General features: G+C 53.5%; 1 protein-coding gene across 1 annotated transcript; it reads left to right on the forward strand.

Annotated features, from left to right (window-relative positions):
• Positions 1 to 2,508: 2,508 nt before the first annotated feature.
• On the forward strand, positions 2,509 to 3,735 carry COL26b_000059 (uncharacterized protein; the record flags this gene model as incomplete). The annotated part of the gene is made up of 1 exon (XM_053173034.1): positions 2,509 to 3,735. The coding sequence occupies one exon, from the start codon at positions 2,509 to 2,511 to the stop codon at positions 3,733 to 3,735; it is 1,227 nt and encodes a 408-aa protein (XP_053042740.1).
• Between the last annotated feature and the right edge of the window lie 15,905 nt (positions 3,736 to 19,640).

Genomic DNA, 19,640 nt, shown 5'->3' on the forward strand with positions numbered 1-19,640 from the left:
GGCCGTGGCCCATGGCCCTGCCCTGGCGGCCACAACCAAGCATTTTCGCCTGTTCGGACCACGGGTTCGCGAATCTTTTTATTGGTGACATGCACACTTGCGAGTTATCAAGGACTGCCAAGAGCGGAGGGTCTCGCCCAGACGGCCCCCCTTGGATCGAAGCTCGCGCCCTGCAGACTCTGGAGTTCGCGGAGTAACGTTGACTGGCCAAGAAGTTTCCGCAGTGAAGTTCGACAGTCAGGCTCTGCTTCTCCCTTTGCCGGTGTCTTTCTGCCGTTCCCTCCCTCAAAGTTCCAAGCGGGAGCACAACGATCCGTCGGGTCGCATGAGAAGTTTGATGGATGTTTTCATGCGGGCGGAAAAAAGAGACCCTAACACAGAAAAGACGAGCAGCTTAGGCTCCGACGGCCGTTTCTGGTGGTCCGACAGAGGGCGGTTGACGGCGGCCATTGAGATGGCAAAGGGGCGTCGGGCCCAATCAGCCGTCCGGAGGCCCTACCGAAGAATCGATGCCGCCAATCAAGCGGTTGGCGGGAGTTGGAGAGGTAGATGCAGACGCTTGCGTTCTTGTCATCCCCTTGGGCTAACACGGCTTGACTTGTCTTTGGTCGGTGTCGAGCGGTAGTCACCCCAGGGCGGTTCTCCTTGGACAGAGGCAGCTAACCCCTGCCACCGCCTCGTTTGGTGGGTGTGGAGTTTGCTGCTGTGGTCGTGGGTGTGACCAACCACCCCAGTCCCTAGGAGCGGCGAGATGTGGAGGTTTTGGCGCTGGGAGACGCAGACGAGCAGGGAAAACCGACGAGGCTCATGATGGATGACGAAGAAATCTTCAGCTGGCGGTCAACCGCAACGTACCTTGGTGTGGCGACGAGGAAGTCATGGTGATGATCACCGGCAGAAGTTGGCGAGCGCAGTCAGAGAAGCCTGCCACCAAAGGCTATTCAAAGTGACATGAGTACCAGGTAGATGGTTGACTGCCGTAGATGGCGGGCTGGAGTGCCGCCAAACCTTCCACACTCGTTTCTCCCTCCAATCCAAGGCAGAGACAGCATCGCGGCGTTCTGGGAATGCCGCTCCCACACCTCCGGGACTCTGTCGCTTTCGTCTCTCGTCAGTCTCATAGTCGCGTGGGCAAACGTAGCGGTCTTTCAGGGCGTGGCTTTCAGCGCCATGATCCAGCAACCACGGAGATGGTAACCTGGATGCGTAGAGGTATCCGGGGACGAGGTCAAATATCGACGCCACTTTCCACCTCTCTCGAACGAGATAGGACTTGTAAGTGGCATCTTCTACATGAAACAGCACACTTTGGATGCAATGCTCGAGGCATCGCAGATTCCGTCGACACACGATGGCCAAGCCGTCCTGTCCTGGCGTTGAGGACGAATTAGCGTGTGGAGCCGTAGATTGTGCACATCTTGATGAAGGGGTGTTGTGTGAGGTGTGTGAAGCGGTGGACGTGGACGTGGATTGTGGATGGTGTGTGGGTGGGAATGGATAAGGTAAAGAGAGGGGCGTGGGCCACAAACGACATCGTGTGGTGGGAGAGCAGAGATAGAGGCAGCGTATTCGTAGGTCATTGTGTGTGCACTCGACGTAAGTTTTTTTCTTCCTCCCCTTCCTTCCTTCCACTTGGTGGGCGTACACCTCACCCCGTGTTCAGCAGGAACGCACTTGCTTAAGCAGTAGTGCAGAGTGAGGTAGGTGTAGAGAGAGCAAGAACGACAGGAGGAGGGACCGACCACCAGCCTCCATGGCCCCTGCCCCGTTTGGCCGTGTCAGCCGGATTGCAGCACACTGTAGTCCCTGTACCCTCTGGACCCGCTTCAGAATTGGACCTGACCAGGATCGGGACTAGGACAGGGATGAAGGAGCCAGGACTGGGATTGGCTTGAATGGCTTGACTGGGACCAGGGAAAGCGCGCCAGGGCCAGGTGCAAGTGCGAAAGTGTGCAAAGTGCAGGAGCATCCCGCTCTCTGCCTCCTGCTCCTGATGGCTTGCAACCGCGATACGTACTCGCACTTGCACCTGCGCCTGTCTCTGGCTGTCTATCTGGCGGCGTGCAGTTGGCATCTGTGCAGAAATGGTCCTAGCACCCGTACTGCGTACCCTCCTCCCATGCGCACTTAGTCTCTCCCATGTCGGTCCCCTTGCAACCTATTTACACATACGGAGCCCCCATGTCCCCATTCAAGCTGCTTGTGCCTACAGGTATCCATATCCAAGACGAGCCTGCCAGACCGACTCGTCCATTAAAATATCTTCGCCTACCCTCCTACTTCTGTTACCACTTCTTCTTGCTCCTTTTCCTTCTCTTCAAGAGAACCACACAAAGTGTTTCCAACCACAGCTATATTACATTCTCGGCAGAAGAGTCTGGTCACTTACACGCACACGCACTGCCAGCCCATCGACCTTCGCTGTAGACCAGCTGCCCTGCGACACTGAAAACGCCCAGTCTCAGATTTCCCCGAGGGATATCGACAACACCGTCACCTTCACACACCATGTCTCTGGCCGGCCAGACTATGCCCGTCAGGGAGTCGGTACATTCCAGCCGGGAACAGGTGGCTACCGAACAGAAGGATCAGCAACAGTCGCAAAGGTCGTCTTATAGAGATTCGCTCCCGAACGCTCCTCGACCTCCCGTTTACAACGAAGACGCCTACAACGAGAACGATAACGACAAGATGTACCGCGAATACTACGACGACATGTCGGCCACTTCTCCCAAGAAGGCCCAGCCTCAACAATCAGCTCCCGCCCTGCCTGCCAAGAGCTCACTACGAGCCTCGAGACTACTCGACGGTATGGCTCTCAAGATCATTACCAACCAACCCACAACCACCCAGGCACCTCAAGAGGTCTACCTCTCTTCCGAAGAGGAGGCCTCGTCTTCTGCCGACGAGTTCTCAGACTACGGCTACGACTCCGATACCGAAGAGTCTGCCGACTCTCCTGTGAGGAGGAAGAGCCACGAGGATACTGCTCGTGTCGTCTCTGTTGTGTACGCCGGCAAGCCTTCCATTGTTGACCTGCCTTCCACCAGAAGATCGGCCTCTCCCGAGTCCATGGAGTCCCGTCCTCCCAGCAGACCCTGCAGCCGCTTGGTTACTTCCGCCACAGCACCTTCACTACGAAGGATGTCCACCTCCTCCACCAGCGCCTCTTCTTTCTCTCCCATTTTGCACCCTCCCCGATCCAGCAGCATGATGATCACTAGCAGCATGCTGCCCAAGGAGCGCCCTTCTTTCCTTAACATCGACCCGTGCCCCACACCGACCTACGAGGAGCGGACCGTCGAGGAGGATCAGCGCCCTGTTGAGGTTGAGCGTCCCGAGAGGCCAAAGACGCCGACTTCTGCTCTCTTCAGGCGGACGCTGAGCATTGTCCGAAAGCGCAGCCGCCCCCAGCTTAGAGACCTAGCCGCCGCGAACTCTTCGCGCGACCAACTGTCCTCCCCGTCGATGCAGAACCTTCCTCTCAGTGCCAACTCGGACATTACCTATATTAAGGAGGAGCCCGAACAGGCGACGAAGACTCCCAACAGCCCTTGGGCTGCCGTCAGCTACCATGAGATCATGCGGGCGGCCAAAAAGAACTCCCAAACCGCACAAACTCCTACCCCTTCGACCCCCAGTGTCGCATCTCCCGTGTCCCCCGCACCCGGCAACACGAGGAACCGCATTCTGAGCGGCCTGAGAGACAGGAGGAAGAGCATCAAGATCGGCTAGTCGCCGAACAAGACCAAGAACAAAGAAATCACAAAACACCAAAAAAAGAGCCAGACACACGGCAGGAACTCGTGCTTGAAACATTTTGCATTCGAATTAGGACTTTGCTTTGCATGCACGGCGCACCAACGGGGACTGGGCCTGGATCACGGCGTTTCAAACTGACCCTCGGGCGAGGCTCACGGGGTTTTACTGGGTTTGGCCAACACTCCTTTCTTTTGGCAACAACTTACGATGGAACGAATTTCTTTTTGAGTGTACAAACGGACTGAGTAATGTGTAAAGGTGGCGGGAGGAGGAGCAGACACACAAAAGCCTTGCACACAGTGGGATTGTGGTGGCATGTACCAAAAAGGGTGGCACTTGTCGAGACTGAGACCACAAGGCGCGGCCGAATCGGCCCCAGCACGCGATTGGGGGCGTGGCGTAGTAGACATTATCAATGATACCAACACTTCTATTTGTTCAAAACTCAAAATCTTTTTTCGAGTGCATCTTGTGACGTTTGTGACTATAATCGCTACTGACGGGGAACATGGCACGAACGGGCGGACAGTGTGTTGGAAGCTCGGGCCGTCTGAAGCTCGATTCTCGGTTTCGGCGTTGGCCAACACGAGTCGCGATTGGTGCCGCCGCATTCGCATTGTTGGAGAAGGAGGAACAGGAGGAGGAGGAGGAGGAGGAGGCTCTGACGGCCGACAATTGGAGCGTGACCTCAGACCATTCCAACGACTCCGGACGAGCCGACTCACAAACCGACCGACCTCGCCAAAGTATGTGATGAGTCGTTCGTTAGAACATCGACGACCGAACGAACGTAAACTCTCCAACCGCGCGCCGCCGGCTTCATCAGCATCATCAGCTTGTCTCTTTTTTCCCCCTCACTTGTCTGGTCCCTGCGTTTGTTCTATTTCCAGGCGAACCTATAGCTGGGGGCGAGGGGGGCGAAACAGCCGCATTATTGATCCCGCCGTCTATATGCGCGTGTCTTGACACCTTCGCAAAAGGCGAGTGCGTTGGGTATAGTGCGGCTGGACCGTACGTTTGTGTGGATTGCAGAGACGGGCAAGGTTGACTGACGGTGGCCGTGCCAAATCCAACAACCAAGGTCTCTTTTCTCTCTACTGCATAATGGTAGGTAGCTTTGAATCACGATAGCCAAGACATTTCATCTTTTTTCGGCCCCCGCGTCCGGCCCTGTGCCTCCCTCATCACGAACATGCAGTCGTCCAAAATACTACCAGGCCCCCAAGAATTGAGGCTTTGAGCAGGAAGTCCAAGGTCAGGTCCCACGTTCCGTCAAAAGAAGAAGAATCGGACATGGGTGTGCGGGCTGCGGTGCCACCTGGGATGCACGTTCTAAAAACGACGAAAAAAGCACGAGGCTGTTTAGTTGCTTCCGATGTGGCCCCCCAGGACCCAGAGTACGTAAGTCCCCAACCCCCGTCGCGATTGCTACCTTACTTCTATCTTTCTTTATTACCTAAGGCATGTGGGAGGCACCGGCCGGTTGACCGACGGAAACGTCTTTTTTGGCGGCTCGCTTGATATATTTTTTTTTCGGTGGTAGGGTACGTTGACGGAAGAGGCGAAGGAGGCGAGGAGAAAAAACTAGGAACGGCCGGCCCCTTGTCCTGTTGATCGTTGGGCATTCAATGCAGGAACACGTCGGCGGCCGTCGAACGAATGCAGCAAGGCAGGGCAGTTTTTTTGGACGTTGGAGGGGGTGGGAAGAAACTTGGATTCAATGTGTGTGATGTCGTCTACTGACTGCTTTGTACTCCACCAAAAGACGTTTACGTATCCGCGGGAGGCGCTTTTTTGGGCGGCACTGCGGAGTGACCACCCCCCAAAAACGACATGTAGGTTGATGCAGGTGGCTTGTCCACCTGTCGAATCATTTTTCTTTTCCTCGAATGACTTTCGACGTCCCTTCAACACAGAAAATAAGCCCATGACGCACGTTCCATGGCGGGGTTGATTGACATTGACGAAAACCTCCCTTGGGCGACGGCGTGACCACAAGATTCGTACAAGAGGTTGGGTTCTTACCTGCGCTCGTAGGATTGATCATCAGGGCACACAGACACACACACAGTATGGCCGACTTGGTTTTTTGGGGGCGGGGTCCGTTTGCTGTGAATAATGGTTGGGATCTGGATCAGAAACGAAGAACAGAGGTCTCGATCGCATTCGTCATTCGGCAGGGAGCTGGCACCCAAGGGAACCAGACACAGACGGGTTCACACGACCTTGCATCCCACCACCTCGGGATCGGGGCTGCGATGGTTTGAATCCAATCGCCAAAGACCTTCTAGGACAGGCCATCGAAGGCAGGGAGAGAGAGACCGAGGAAGATGAGAGAGAGACTGACTTTTGCTTTCGGCAACTCTCTTTTCGGTGTTGGTCCTGTGGTCGTCCGCTCACTCACGTTGCATTGGAATTTCTCAGTGTCTTCTGGTAGGTGCGCAGGCGTTGCAATCTACGCCAGAAAACTCCCTCGATCCCGGAGTGATCCCATGCAGCGTACGTGTAGACGTGTCGTCGCTGCCACGCTCGGAAATCGTCTCTCGCCATTGGGCTGCCATTGAATGCAACCTCCATCACCTCCAAGTACAAAAATCGCTCCGATGCGTGGGTTTGTGGAGTATCGACAGAGAGAGCAAGAGAAGTGCAATATGGATGGGACGTGGGACGCGCGCCTGTGGCAGGGTTGAGCATGTTTCCCAAGCTCCAGCTCTTCCTCCTCTTCTAGCTTCTTCCCTTAACAAACAGAGCATTAAGCACAATGGAAAGCCAGGTCTGGCCGGCCGCAGAACCCTGGAGGCGATTGTATAACACCGGTGGTAGCATCATAGCAGACGGCGCCTGTTTCCAAGATATTGGACAGACGCGTCGGAAGCCCGGGATAGACCTGCGTGGGCGTTTTCTTTCCCGCACCGAACGAACGAACGGCGCGCCGGAGCTCTGCTGGGGCTTGCGGGCCGTTTTCTGTGTGGCCACGATGTGGGCGGCGAAGCCCGGGACACCACCGCCGGCGCCGGTGCTAGAACAGCCGCCCTCCACTATTCACTTTACAGATTCCTGCACTGTCTATGGAAAGTACTGGTTTAGAGTAGAACGGGCGAAATATAGGGAAGGTTTACGTGTTTGTAAACAACATTCTATCCCACACAAACCCCGCGCTAAAATGGTAGTTTTTAGACACGTAAAAATTTGCCTTGGTTTGGTTGCAATTGGGCCTTGGCCAGGACGAACGCTATTAGTGAAGAAACAATATACACGAAGCCGTCGGTCCGGTGAGGCGGGAATGATTGCGAAGTTTGTCTCTACCAGAAGCAGATTGGATACTAAAAAGCCAGCGATACTGTGCAAACCAGGCCCGCCTCTCATTGGCCCGTCGGTCTTCGGTAGTTGAACGTCGTCTTGTGTTGCAACGAACAATGATGGGTTGATGATCACGTCCGCCGATGACGTTGGACGTAATTTCTCACCCAGGGCTCTCCAGAAAGGCCGTGTGCATCACACATTTCGATTATCGGTTGATTACATTAGCCTATCCGTAACCGTGCCTGCCGATGAAGATGGCCCGCCCATGTGCTGTGGCTTATGCCCCCCGGGCCGGAGTTGGTGATGATCTGCCAGGCGCTCATCTTACATGCCTCGACACGTGCACACATCATTCATAATTCGCAAACGCACACACGGCTGGAATCCACACGGGCGGGTTCGTGTGATGTTGAGAGACACAACGCTAGCCGCGGGGCTGACGGTGGCACCAGGGAACAACCTGCCGGCTTCGGCAGTATGGGAATTGTGTGATGGTGTTGTGCAGACTTGCAAGGCGGCCAAACGGGGCCTTTGGCTGATGCAATTCCCTGAATCGCAGGGACGATCCCCGGTGAGGGAGGTGGGCGGCGGTTTCGTCGATAATGGTTTCTCTGAGGTGTTCTTTTCGGGAATTTTGTAGGTCCAGAAATAGATTGTGACAAATTGGATCACACAAAATATGGTCGACTGGCTACCTGGTGTGTTGTTTCCTGTAGTCTCGTCATGCGAGCGGGACGAAGCGCGTCTACGATATCAGACGAGTGATATTGGTTATGGGGCTTAGCCGAGCTGAAGTCTGAAAGAAGAGATGGGCTGAGTCAAACAAATCTGGTAAGGCAGTTTAAGCTTTGGGGTAAGGTGGCAGGTGGCCAAGTAAGACATTCTACTCCAAACACCTGACGATCTTTCTTTAGCACAACGATAATCTATCAATCATAATCAAAACCCCGCAGATTGTTCGAAGTATGGTGTTCGTATCTGAAGATAGGCTTCAAGACCTCGGATTGTGAAGCCATGGCAAGTCTGTCGGCCAACGCGGTTTGGTTGGTGGTTCCGGTTCTCGTGATTTCCGCTCGGCTTTCCCGCAATTTAAACTACGTTGCAGACTATTCCTAGCGTCGGGGTCCATCTGTCGCTATCAATTTGAATCACGAATCTCTGGCCGCACCTCTCAGCCTTAGCCTGCTCTGGGGGTGGCTGCCGTGTGCGAGAGGATTTTGCGATGACGCGATGCCCAATGGGGAAGGACTAGAAGACCTGTGCGAACCGGTCCGTGTTCTTCTTTCTAGCTCAGACATCCGCTGACTCTCTGCTCATTTCATCGTGGGATTATCTGGTGCTAGCATATATTGCGATTGCGATTTAGCGCGAGCAAGTGGAATTGAGGCTCGCGGAAACAAGTACAGCCGCGGTGGGAGGAATCGGGACGGTCAGGACCTAGGAGAGGCAACAGAGTTCTTGGCGCGGTGAGAGGTAGATTCCGATCCGCGGCTCGGCCGGGGTTCGTGGTGCCCCTCGAAGATTGAGGTTCCATCGGGCCATCGGGGCCACGCCTTGGGGGAGTCGTGTAGGGGTGGCAGATGCCAGAATGCTACCATCACGGCCGTTGCCACACTACCAACCATCACACCGCTACACCGCTGCTCAGTGCTCCGTCGTCTGCCCCCCGCACGAGCGGAATTGCGATTTGCTGTGCGCCATGTGCTGACGAGTGTGCGTTCCGTCATGTCATATCATGGTTCGGGGCCATGATCTTCGTCTGCTGTGCGCTTTGACGGCGAGAGACCCCATATCTGCTATATCTGCTGTGCTGCATCGTGGGGGATTCCTGTGGTGATCTGTAGCTGCGCGTGCGCAGCCGTACCAGCCCAATCAAAAATTTGCCTGAGTCAAGGCAACCGCGTCGATCGTCAACGACATCGCGGGCGAGCCTTGCCCTGTGTGCTTTCAGCGGCCACTGTCCGTGAGCCTTTGCCTGTCCTGCAGCTGTCAGCCATCCAACGTAAGAGAGGCAGATGCGGATAGGCACACTGCGGCTGCTGGCTTGGACCGATCTCACGGCCAGCCGCAGCAACCAATCGATATGGATGCAGATGACCTTCTCCATGATCCAACGGGCCGACGGAGACTGTAGTTTGCTGTGCGGTGTGGCCCCCAACTCTGACCGACGCGTCGACTGTCTGTCTGTTGGGTTGGCGGTTTCTCTCGCCATTTTTCTTCTTCTGTCAGCCGTCAAAACGTCGTTACCGCAGATACCCCTTATCCCTGCTGGTGGTCCGCAAATGCCCGCAGCGTACACGACAAGTAGACCCTTGACGGAAAATAAAGCGAGGGTGCCACACAGTGAAGAGCCATCCGTCCAGGTAGCATGCCAAGACGTGGATAGAGAGTCCACCGAGGTACGGGACCCGTACAGTGCAGTCGGTTTGGGCGAAGGCAGATCTACGATTTCGGGTTGGGATGGCAGAGATGCCCAGCAGTCGATATGAAGTTGTGCTTGTCGTGTGGCTTGTTGAGGCGAGCGTTCCCTGTCGTTGTTCATTTCGCTTTTTAGTGGTGCTTCTACCTGTGACAACGACCCCCAGAAAGATGCATGTGGGGTTCAGGTCAGCCGCCCTGGAGCGATTCGCAGAGGGAAGCATCACCTCAGGCTCTCCAGCGAGTGAGCGTGGCTGCTGCTGCCCCAGAGCGTTGCAATCGCACTTTGCCGATCCTGCTCTGCTGCATGCTCTTTCTGTACCTGCAGCCACCATCTGTTCTTAGTGCAACCTACCTACCCACTGCATACCTACCTACTACCTAGGCAATATGCACCTGAATTCTGTGTGAGGTATGCAGTGCAGCTGCACTCGCCCTCCGCTCATTTCATCCCCCGCCCGTTTCATCTTCATCTTTTCGTCGAACGACTTCATCTATTTCATGCCCGTCACGATGCTTAAAAGAGTAATCGGCCCTGGGTTGCCGGCTCCATCACATCTGCACGACATTGCAGCCAGGGAAGCAGCTTCGTGGGCAATGGCACGACGTGCGATGCTCATCTCATCCCACTTGGCGTTGAGCGAGCCCGCACCGCACCGCACCCGCACAGTCCGTTCGGCAAGCCACATCTAATTCCAATCTCATCCGGTACGGATGGCACTCATCACATCGAGTCGTCACCACACTCACCACCCGGCCGAGGTCCCGAAGTCGAATTGCCTCCTGCTGGGGGGCCTTGACAGATGCACAAAGAAGATGGAGAAGACTGGCCAGGGCGCTGTGAAAACTCGAAAGAGTCGAAACATTATCAGCCAATGTCGATGCCTGCCTCACATAAAGTCGCCCACACAGGGACCACCAATCATCTTAACAAGCGGGCTCTCAACCCATTGCCGTCCCCGTCTTATCATGTCAGCCTTGCATGCATCCACCGGCGACTGCGACGACGACAAGGCCCAAGACGAGGATGAGGAAGGAAGACCCCGAAGCCTCCAAAGCCCCCGACTGTTCCCCCGTCCATTGCGTCGGCCAGTCTGTCCCCATCCGGACTTGCCTCTCCTCTCCCCTGCAAACGGCCAAATCCCACGCCTCCACTCAAAAGGGAAAGAGGAGAAGCAGGAAAAAGAAACGATGAAAAGCAAAAAAAGGGGTTTGCATTCGGTACCAAGCGAGCGAACGAACAAACAGCCGCGTTTCCCACCCGTCCCGCGTTTTTTTCTCCTGTTCCCTGCCGACTTAATGTCGTGCCGTTAAGATCAGCCCCGGCCACGCCTGCATGTCGCTGACGGGATAGGTCAATCCGACCCTCCCCTCCACTGCTCCGGCTCCCATGCGTTGCACCTATCAGCGCCCGTACCGGCCTCCCCCCTCCGTCGCCGGACTCGCCCCCTTCAATCCGCCGAACACCGGGAGTGGAGCCCGGCCTCCGGTCTCTTGACCTCTCCTTCCGCTACCCCTTTTTGCATCTCATACACCACCGCGCACATCGTCACTCCCAACGGGCCACCGGCATCGCGCTACTCCCCCTTAGCCTCATTACGACCGTCAGCCAGCAAGCCATCATGAAGCCTTTAGGAAGGTACATGAGCCAAGCCTCCCCTTCAACTGTGTGTACTGTGTGCGTCCCACGCCCCTTTTGGACCAAGGCTAAGAATTTTAGCTCCACGCCCGTCACCAACTGTGACGCCGGTCACTTGGGCGTTGAGAAATTGTGCCAAAAGAGCCGCCCTAAAAACCTTCCGCACGAAAGCATACAGAGCTACAAACCACCGCCACGCCCCTAGGTCGTTAGCTGTAGCTAAGCTTACCGCCCACTACTCCGTTTTCTTCCCCCCTTCTTCTTATCCGGCAACTTGCACAAGCTCAACGCTGGTTGCGGGAACGCAGCCAACGAACAAAACTGTCCTGGTGCCTCAGCCAGCCTCCCGGGCTCAGCTTCTAGCTTGGCCACTGCCCCCTCCCACGCGTTGCCCTCAATGTCGGGCCAGGCTCTGCATTAGCCGCCTTTTTCCGTGCACACGTTGTGGCTGGGAATCACTTCAATTACTCGCGTGAATAAATGGCTGGGAACAGCAGGATCCTTTGAGGCATCAGGGGACATAAGGTTCCCAGGTAACCGGATTTCGGGAGCTGAGCAGAGCGCTTACCTCGGAACGGGGACTGTTTTCTCTCTCTCAGACAAAGCGTTGACAAGCAAGACATCCGGGAGATGAACACATCGTGGCATTACCCTCATCTCTTGTCCGGCCGCATCGTGGAAATGACATGATGACGATCGAGGTCCAAACTTGAAGCCGTCGTCACCAGCCACCCGGTCCGAGCTGTGCGTCCCTGCGCGGCAGAGCATACACAACTCATCAAAGTTGGGATGGCACCTCTGACAAGGCTGCCAGATTTTAGCCCGCCGCATCCCGACTGGGTCTTGGTTAGCTCGCGCAAAGACTTGCGCCACGGAGCCTCTCTCGTGGCGTGGGGCCATCCCATCTTAAATCACGACCCATCATTCACGATCTGAGCGCCCCTTCAAAAGGACTCGGCTGAGGCCTGGACGAGCCACAAGTCGACCAGCGGGAAGGATTCTACGTCGGATCCGGGCCTCGAGGGAACAGGCAAAAGCGGGCGGCGCCCGGTGGAAATGAGGCATCACTCGCCCGCATCCGCGCCCACACACCCCCGGAAGGGACAGATCGTGGATGCCTGGGAATCGTGATCGGATTCAAAACCTCCATGGCGTTTACCTCGTCGAAAACCGGGGCTCTACACCGTCTGTTCGGGAACCAGGGGGCGTGCACACGATATTGGGTCAGCCTCTGACCAACACATTAAACCGTTTTTTTCTCAACGGGGTAGGGCTCAAACAAGCCCCAATTACCTGGGCCATGATTTCGAAACATCCTCTTCAGGATGATGACCCTCATCGACGGGCCCGATGGGGCCAGCCTTGTGGTATTATGTGATGTTCAACAGCTTGAAGCTTGGCGTTTCCCGACGCCGCGGCTGCTAGGCAAGCTACCGCCTGCTATGATCGAGCCCAGTCACTTGGACCTGCGTCTCAAAACCCCGATGCCGCTCATCGCCAGCCAGAGGTTTACCATTATGACGGGACTGTTTGAAACATCCCGTCAGCGCTGGCGCCCGTCTTTACTCCAACGACTGGCCTGCCTTACAAAGCACGATGTGCTGCCCGCCCTGAATCGGCACTGCTCCGATGGTATTCAGAAAACGTTCAGACCCTCGAGTCTAGCCCACCTCAAACATGCCTTGACAGTTGCATCCTCAGGCTGGTGTTCGTCCACCGGGGACCTACCCGGGCATCACATCGCAGCGGCCGTCGTGCAGCTGCTCCCAGACTCAGAGGCTCCTTCCCGGACGGGAAGCTAACACCACACTGTAATCCATCACGGCCCTCGACGACGGCGAGCTTCGAACCCGCAATCACACACACGGGCGCCCTTGTCGTGAACATCTTATTACAGCACTGACCTGTCAATCTACCATGGTAGGCTGGCGTTGATTGACGGCCGTGTTCCGCGTCCGAGTCACGGAGGCCAGCGGGCGGGAGTCCCTAGGCTGGACCATTGACCTCTTGTCGACTCTGCGTTGTCATCTGCGGGCACTCGGACGCGCCCGCGGGCACTGACTTTTTATCTCCCCGTACAGTGCAGTGCTGTTCACCTGGAGAGCAAGACGCTCGACTCGCTATACCCGCCGGGTGGATGAGGCCATCACAAAGCACGGATACCCAACCTCATGGTTGAGGGCGTGCCTTAGCACACATGTCTACAGCTGCGACGTGCTTGTCTGGCTGGCGCGACAAGCCATCACGGTTTGACCACGTCGTCGTTGCAGTATGTCTGTTCTCCTGGGTGTCGTTTGCTGACCTCTTGACAGTGTTGGGTTATTGTGAAGACGGGCGTGAGTAGAGCAAGTAAGTCGAATGCCAATTGCACGCCCGGCACATCACTTGAAGCCATCTCGGGGACCTGGCCCACGAGGCTGGACCCCGATGGCTGGAAAGCTTGTCTGAATACCTAGCTCTAAGAAGCTCATGCCCTGAGATACCAAGTGGTGTTGTTTCGTCAAACGTTGAGTGGATCCTACTGGACCAAATGTTCCGGTAGCCTCATCCATAGCCTGAGGTCCCCGACGACGAGACTAGAGCCTCAAGTGGGGACCCTGATCGTCACCGTGATGTCGCCGCTTTGGGTTGCGTGTGAGCGGGTGAAGGCGGCGAGACTGACATCAAGCGCGGGAGGGAACCGTTTCATGGATACCTTATGGCGAATCCTTCTGCGAAATCACCGCGTTCGGCGAACCGTTGGGTTGATCAGCGTTGAGTTGACGTTATTGATGTAGAGGGGACTTGACCAGATCCGGCAGTCGCTGACGACAACAACGTTCAATGATTTGAAGGTATACGGCCCATCGAGAGTACCGCAACGCTCAACCGTGACAGTGGCGAAAGGCTTGTCAGAATCTTCCACTCGACGTTCAAGGGGCCGTTGCTGATAGAGTCGATGATTCCACAGCATCTAAGATGATGAAATCTCACCCTGTCAGCGAGGCGTATAAAGCGGCCCTGACGTCAGGAAGTTATGATTCCGAAGACAATGTCGCATTCGCATTCAATGTTCAATTTCTGCGTTGCTCATTGACATTCTGACCCCCATTTCCCCGTATTGGAGATTCGGCCAGACAAGATGAAGACTTGTGACAGAAGATGGCGAAGTGTGTCTTGCGCGAGTATTCTCGTTCTCGGTGCCCGTAAACTCAAGAAACGAGAATGTCGGGTGTCAGTAAGGGGTAGATGGATGATCGTGGAAGCGAAGACATCAACTCTTGGAGGTTGAGGAATGCACCTGCCAAGCAGCGTTTTGAGGGACCGCTAGCTAAGCAAGCTGTCTGAGTCACATCTCATTGTTATTGTCTTGACGTTTCCGATGGGTATGCCTTCACTTAGTCTTCCTATGGTCTCTCGGTAACTATCAAGGCATCAAAGGGGCAAACCACCACTGTTCTTGTTTTGTATAAAATATCAACACCCATTCCATCTCCCATATTCAAGACCACGAATGATCCATGACACTACCACTGGTTATCAACATTGCACCTTACCCCAAGTACATTCCACTAGAAATCAATTCTCAAGACTCTACGCCTGGCCTGTATTCATGTAAGTAGTGATCTATCATTGACATTTGGTTATTGCGATGCATACTCGCGAAGCAGAGACGAATGCCAACGGCATCGTAAGTGACATCTTCGTCGAATCTCAGGACGCAGGACCAAGAGGACATCGTGGCATATATCGTACAAGTCGCATTCATATGATCAGCTAAGCCATACATGCTTTTCGATCTGGGTGGCTTGTCAGGGAAGTTCTCATTAAACTTAGATCCGAGAAGCTTTTTATAGGGCCGAGGTCTATGATGCCAGACACGATTGGTGGCGATCAGATCAGTTTCCAGCCGGTGAGACCTCGAGCTATGTGCCCTGCACATTCAAGGTACATGTTGCATCCCATGCAGCTCGTTATTCAGATTATAAGACCAACCTCCTGATGCTCTGAACAGTTGATGGACGAATCAAATCAAACATGATCACCAACGTTTCTTATGGTCATAGATACAGAATCGTCAGGCACTGAATTCTTGACTGCTACTCATCGCGTGTTGAGATCAGGCATAAGCAGGGCATGACTTGACATGCAACTTTTGAGAAAGGTTGGCAATACGCAATCGAAGACGGTGGAAGCGGCCACAGGTCGACTTCGTCAGGAAGTTCTGGCCCTGTGGACTGTGTTGAATATCATGATGATGACTCGTCCGAATAGTCAAGAGGTCACGGAGTAAATGAGCATGAAGCAGCGATATCTGTTGCTATTTCAGACCATGCATCTCCATGCGGTATTGAAAGGCAAGAGGACGACGTAAGAGGCTACTAGTTAGAAACGAGCCGTTGTCTAAGCAGGAGCCAGACTTTCTTCGCCTGAGGACAGACTTGGCTCAGATCTATGGTCTAGGTGGATTTGAGAGATCTCGATGAACGTCGACAGCGCTCTCTTTTAAGAGAGGATGAACCTCTTTGGTTGTGAAAGTCTACACCAATACATACACCAATGTATCACTCAGTACACCATTCCACTGTCGTGGCCAGAGACATCATTGTAGTGCGAGAGAAGCAGTGCTGCAGGTAGATATATATGTTGAAAGTCTTGACCGACCTCTATGTGGTAATCGCTATACATCCTCACAAGACGGCGGAAGTGTTGGCCACCGAGACAAGTTTCGTGCTGGACTTCCGACGGTGTCGATGGTACAGGGCAGCTCCCGACTCAGCCGTCTACTTATCAATGCGAGCTCTCAAATCACTCAGTGAGCTAGGATTGCTGAACGGATTAGTTGCTGCGGCGTCCGTTCCTCTCCACGGCAAGGCTGTTTTAGTATACCCGCTGTTGGGAGCTTCTTTCAGCCTCTAGAGACAGGAGCTTCTGCGCGGATTACACTCTGAACATAAATAAGCTAACGTAACTCAAGGGGTAAGACAGCAATATAAACAGCACTTCTACTGGATGTCTGGCTTTCGCAGTGTGAAAGCATGTGGGCCAGAGACACAATCTGTCACCTGAGAGGCGGATCGGGCAATCAAATAGTAGATCAGGAGGGTACCTCGACGTGCTGGAATAAGCAAAGAAGAATGACCAACCGGGGCAAGAAATCAGGACTGCTTACGGATCATTGTGGAAGTCCAGGAATGCGGAAACTTTGATACCATGGTTTGATGTACGGTTCGACGATTTGATCGCAACGCAAGGGGAGTCGACGATTTGGCAGGAAGAACTTGAGGCCATCACAAAAACGTTTGGATATGCACATCGTATGAAAGCTCGGCTTATGGTTTCGAACCTGAAGGATCCAGAAGTCTGGGATCAATTTCTTGCGTGAAGGTTGCATCCCGCAGACAATACCGTCAAGCCTCTATCCTACTCAAGAGCAGAGGGTCTCAAGCCGTTTCGAGATTTCTTTCTCGTCAAATGCGAGTACCGCTGCGATTTCGTGAGGGGGGCGACATAGATAATTGCATCGATACCTTCCCAAATCATTGGAGCCATCATGACCAAAGGTAAACTTGGGATAAGAACATAGCCCGCTTGAACATGCGAATAAGAGAGCCAAGCAGGATGAAGGACAAAGATGAGCAGCAACTTATCTAGTACCTCCAAAACTTAAACGCTATGTCTATCATTAATGTCGTTCCTCTTTCTTCTTTTCTGAAGGAAGAAGAAGCCGACTCGCGCCATTACTGCTGTGGTCATTGCTGCTATGGTACTTCGTGCAGAATGGTTGCTTGACTTTAAAGACAGGCGTATGGATCTCGATGTTGTTTTAGAAGTTATATGTAAGTTCGTCGTATCACGTCTGAGCAGCAGCACGCAATCGACGCATCGGATGCGCGCTGTTGCTCACAAGCTCAAAGTCCGATGACCGCGTGGACTACCGGGACTTTCCCTGAGCAGAAGAAAAGAAGACGTTCACCCATTTCCGTCGAAGGGTTACGTCCGTCCGTGAGTTATTTTGAATACTTAGCCAGAGGTCAGAGAGACAGACGACAGCGAAAAGCAGCCGCTCTGGTTGGTCACACGGCATCCGGTCACAACTGATTGCGGTACAGACATGTGCGCAATAAATGAGACCCGGCTGCAACTTTGAATAGGACATTCGATTTTCTTTCTAGTTCTTTTGATGAATGCCATATCTTATGAATTCATATGCGGCCGTTGTTTTCTGAAGTGTTCATGTTGACCGTAAACAAATAATTCAACAAGTGGTCTCGTCCCCGAACCTCGGTAACAAGAGCAGTTCAGGGGAGCAAGTGCGTCTTGGTTGAAAACGAGTACGGAAAGACGGGAGATAGCCTGAAATTGGCGGCCTGTGGAATTCAAAGTCGATGTTTCCTGCTGAGGACTATTCATCCAATGCTCCATCAGGGAAACGCATATCGAAGCAGAGGCCAGGTTTGATGACCAAACTAGGCGAGAGACTTGTCTGATGCGGTAGAATAGACGGGTGACAGTGACAACTACTGAAATTCGACGACAAATCCAGTCAACAAGACTTACCCGTGTAGCTCTTCGAGAGTGATTTATGGACGCGAAGATGGCGCGGCAATCGAGGTTGTCCATGAGACTCTCGAAGCTTTTACGAAAGCGACTGCGAAGATTCTGATCGCGTTTGCTGCGCCTGTAGATTGTCTGTGAGACATTCGCGCCTCTTTTGTAGCCCTGCAAATGGAAGTTGAAGTAGGCCTGCCCCGAGCCGTTGGAAATGTATCAAAAGTACTGAGTCCTCTGCGTGTTCAGGAAGCACAGACTCAACTGCGATGAACCATGAATCTTAGGGCCTTGGGTAAGGTACATACATAGTCACAATGACCCTTGAACGTCTTGGGAACTGACATGAGCCAATAGCGGAGATTACATTGCTGCCTTGATACATATGTATAAGACGACAACATCAATAACGGAAGCTGGGGCTTAGTGTACACTGAATGAAGAGACTGTTGCTGGGTGTTGACTTGTCCAAGTTGTGACTATCCGGCCACATAGATTCCAGATTAGAAGATAGCGGTGGGATGAGATACACTGCGGGACTAGTTGCACTGTCTTGTGCATGGTCAGTCATAAAGAATGTTGAACCTTTTATACGCGGCTTGCTCCAGGTCACAGCAGTGAACAATATCATCAATCTCATCTACGTCCTCCATGTTTCCAGCGTGGCTATTCATGAAGGTGACTGACTCCTTGAGGCCTTCAAGGAGATTAAAGATGAATGGTCTGTTAACGCTTCCAAAATGTGCGATCACATTCGAGATTCGCCCCTGATTAGCATAATGATCAGACCACGTTGCCGCATAAAATAGACTGAAAATACAGTCTGTGAATAACAGGGCGGAAAATAGTAGAGACGACAGATACCAGCAAAGAGGCGAACAGGGCTACAACTGGGAAGAGACGAAGAATGCTGACTTAGGGTATCATGGCCTTCTTCCAGAAGCTAACCGCAAAAGAAATTGATGGTTTAGAGGGAGGAAAGTATAAGCAGTTCAGTGGCTTCATATATCAGCCGGTAATGCAAAGCCTCAATCGGCATGTGGCGCATAGTAGCCGCTAGGGTTGTTATCCACGGCCTGTTGTTATATCGGTGTTCTCTGACAGATCCAAGTCAAGTCCCTCACCCTAACGACCTATGCCGCGTGGATAGCAGCCATGCGGCAAAGAGGCATGAAATATCGAAGCCTGACCTCGAACTTACTGGCCTAAACTCTCATACCAAGCTCGTAATGGCAAACATCATCGCAGCAGCACCAACTTTCTCGTGGTTTTGTGGCGTACTAAGCCTCAAGCCACCAGACAAACCGATATGCATTTTCAACGACAGAACATGAGACGTTCAAGGGACAGCCCCAATCCCTCCACACGTGAGCCGACGCACAATTGCTCCGCAAGACTTTCATCGTCATTGCGAACCTGGATGGAAGCTTTGCTGGTTATCACATAAGACAGCATCACAATGCTTAGTAGGCATGTATCAAAGTATAAACAGAACGTTTCAATGTGGCGTGAACCTCCACAAATTGGATGTGGCTGGGCTCAAAAGGTCCAAGACGCTCGTCAAGACTTGAGAACATCGACAGACACCGGACAACTTCACCTCGGAAAGTAAAACAAAATCGGGGCCATCGTTTGCATTTCATAGGTTAAAAGAGTATTAGTATCAGTAAGCGTCGTCAGCCCTTCAAACAGGGGCGACGGCAACTCCATCTATGACACAAGAAACACAAGGAAAATTACAAAAGTTCTAAAGTCTGTTTCCTTTCCGAGTGGCAGCGGGGCCCTTTACCGCCCACTCGTAGGAGTCGTTTTCGTCCCTCTTTGCAATGATGCCCAACCGACCAAAGCCAGCCAACCCCTAGTTCGCCAAAGGCACGCAGACATACAAACGTCGTTTCAGCCTCCCAAGGTTCCGTCGTCATACACGTCCCAACTGCCGAGCCTCTCGCTGCTCATCAGCAGCTGGGCTCAACTTTTTTCGTTTCAA

This window comes from Colletotrichum chrysophilum, assembly GCF_026319265.1.
Source record: "Colletotrichum chrysophilum strain AFK26 chromosome Unknown scaffold_1, whole genome shotgun sequence".
Lineage (NCBI taxonomy): Eukaryota > Fungi > Ascomycota > Sordariomycetes > Glomerellales > Glomerellaceae > Colletotrichum > Colletotrichum chrysophilum.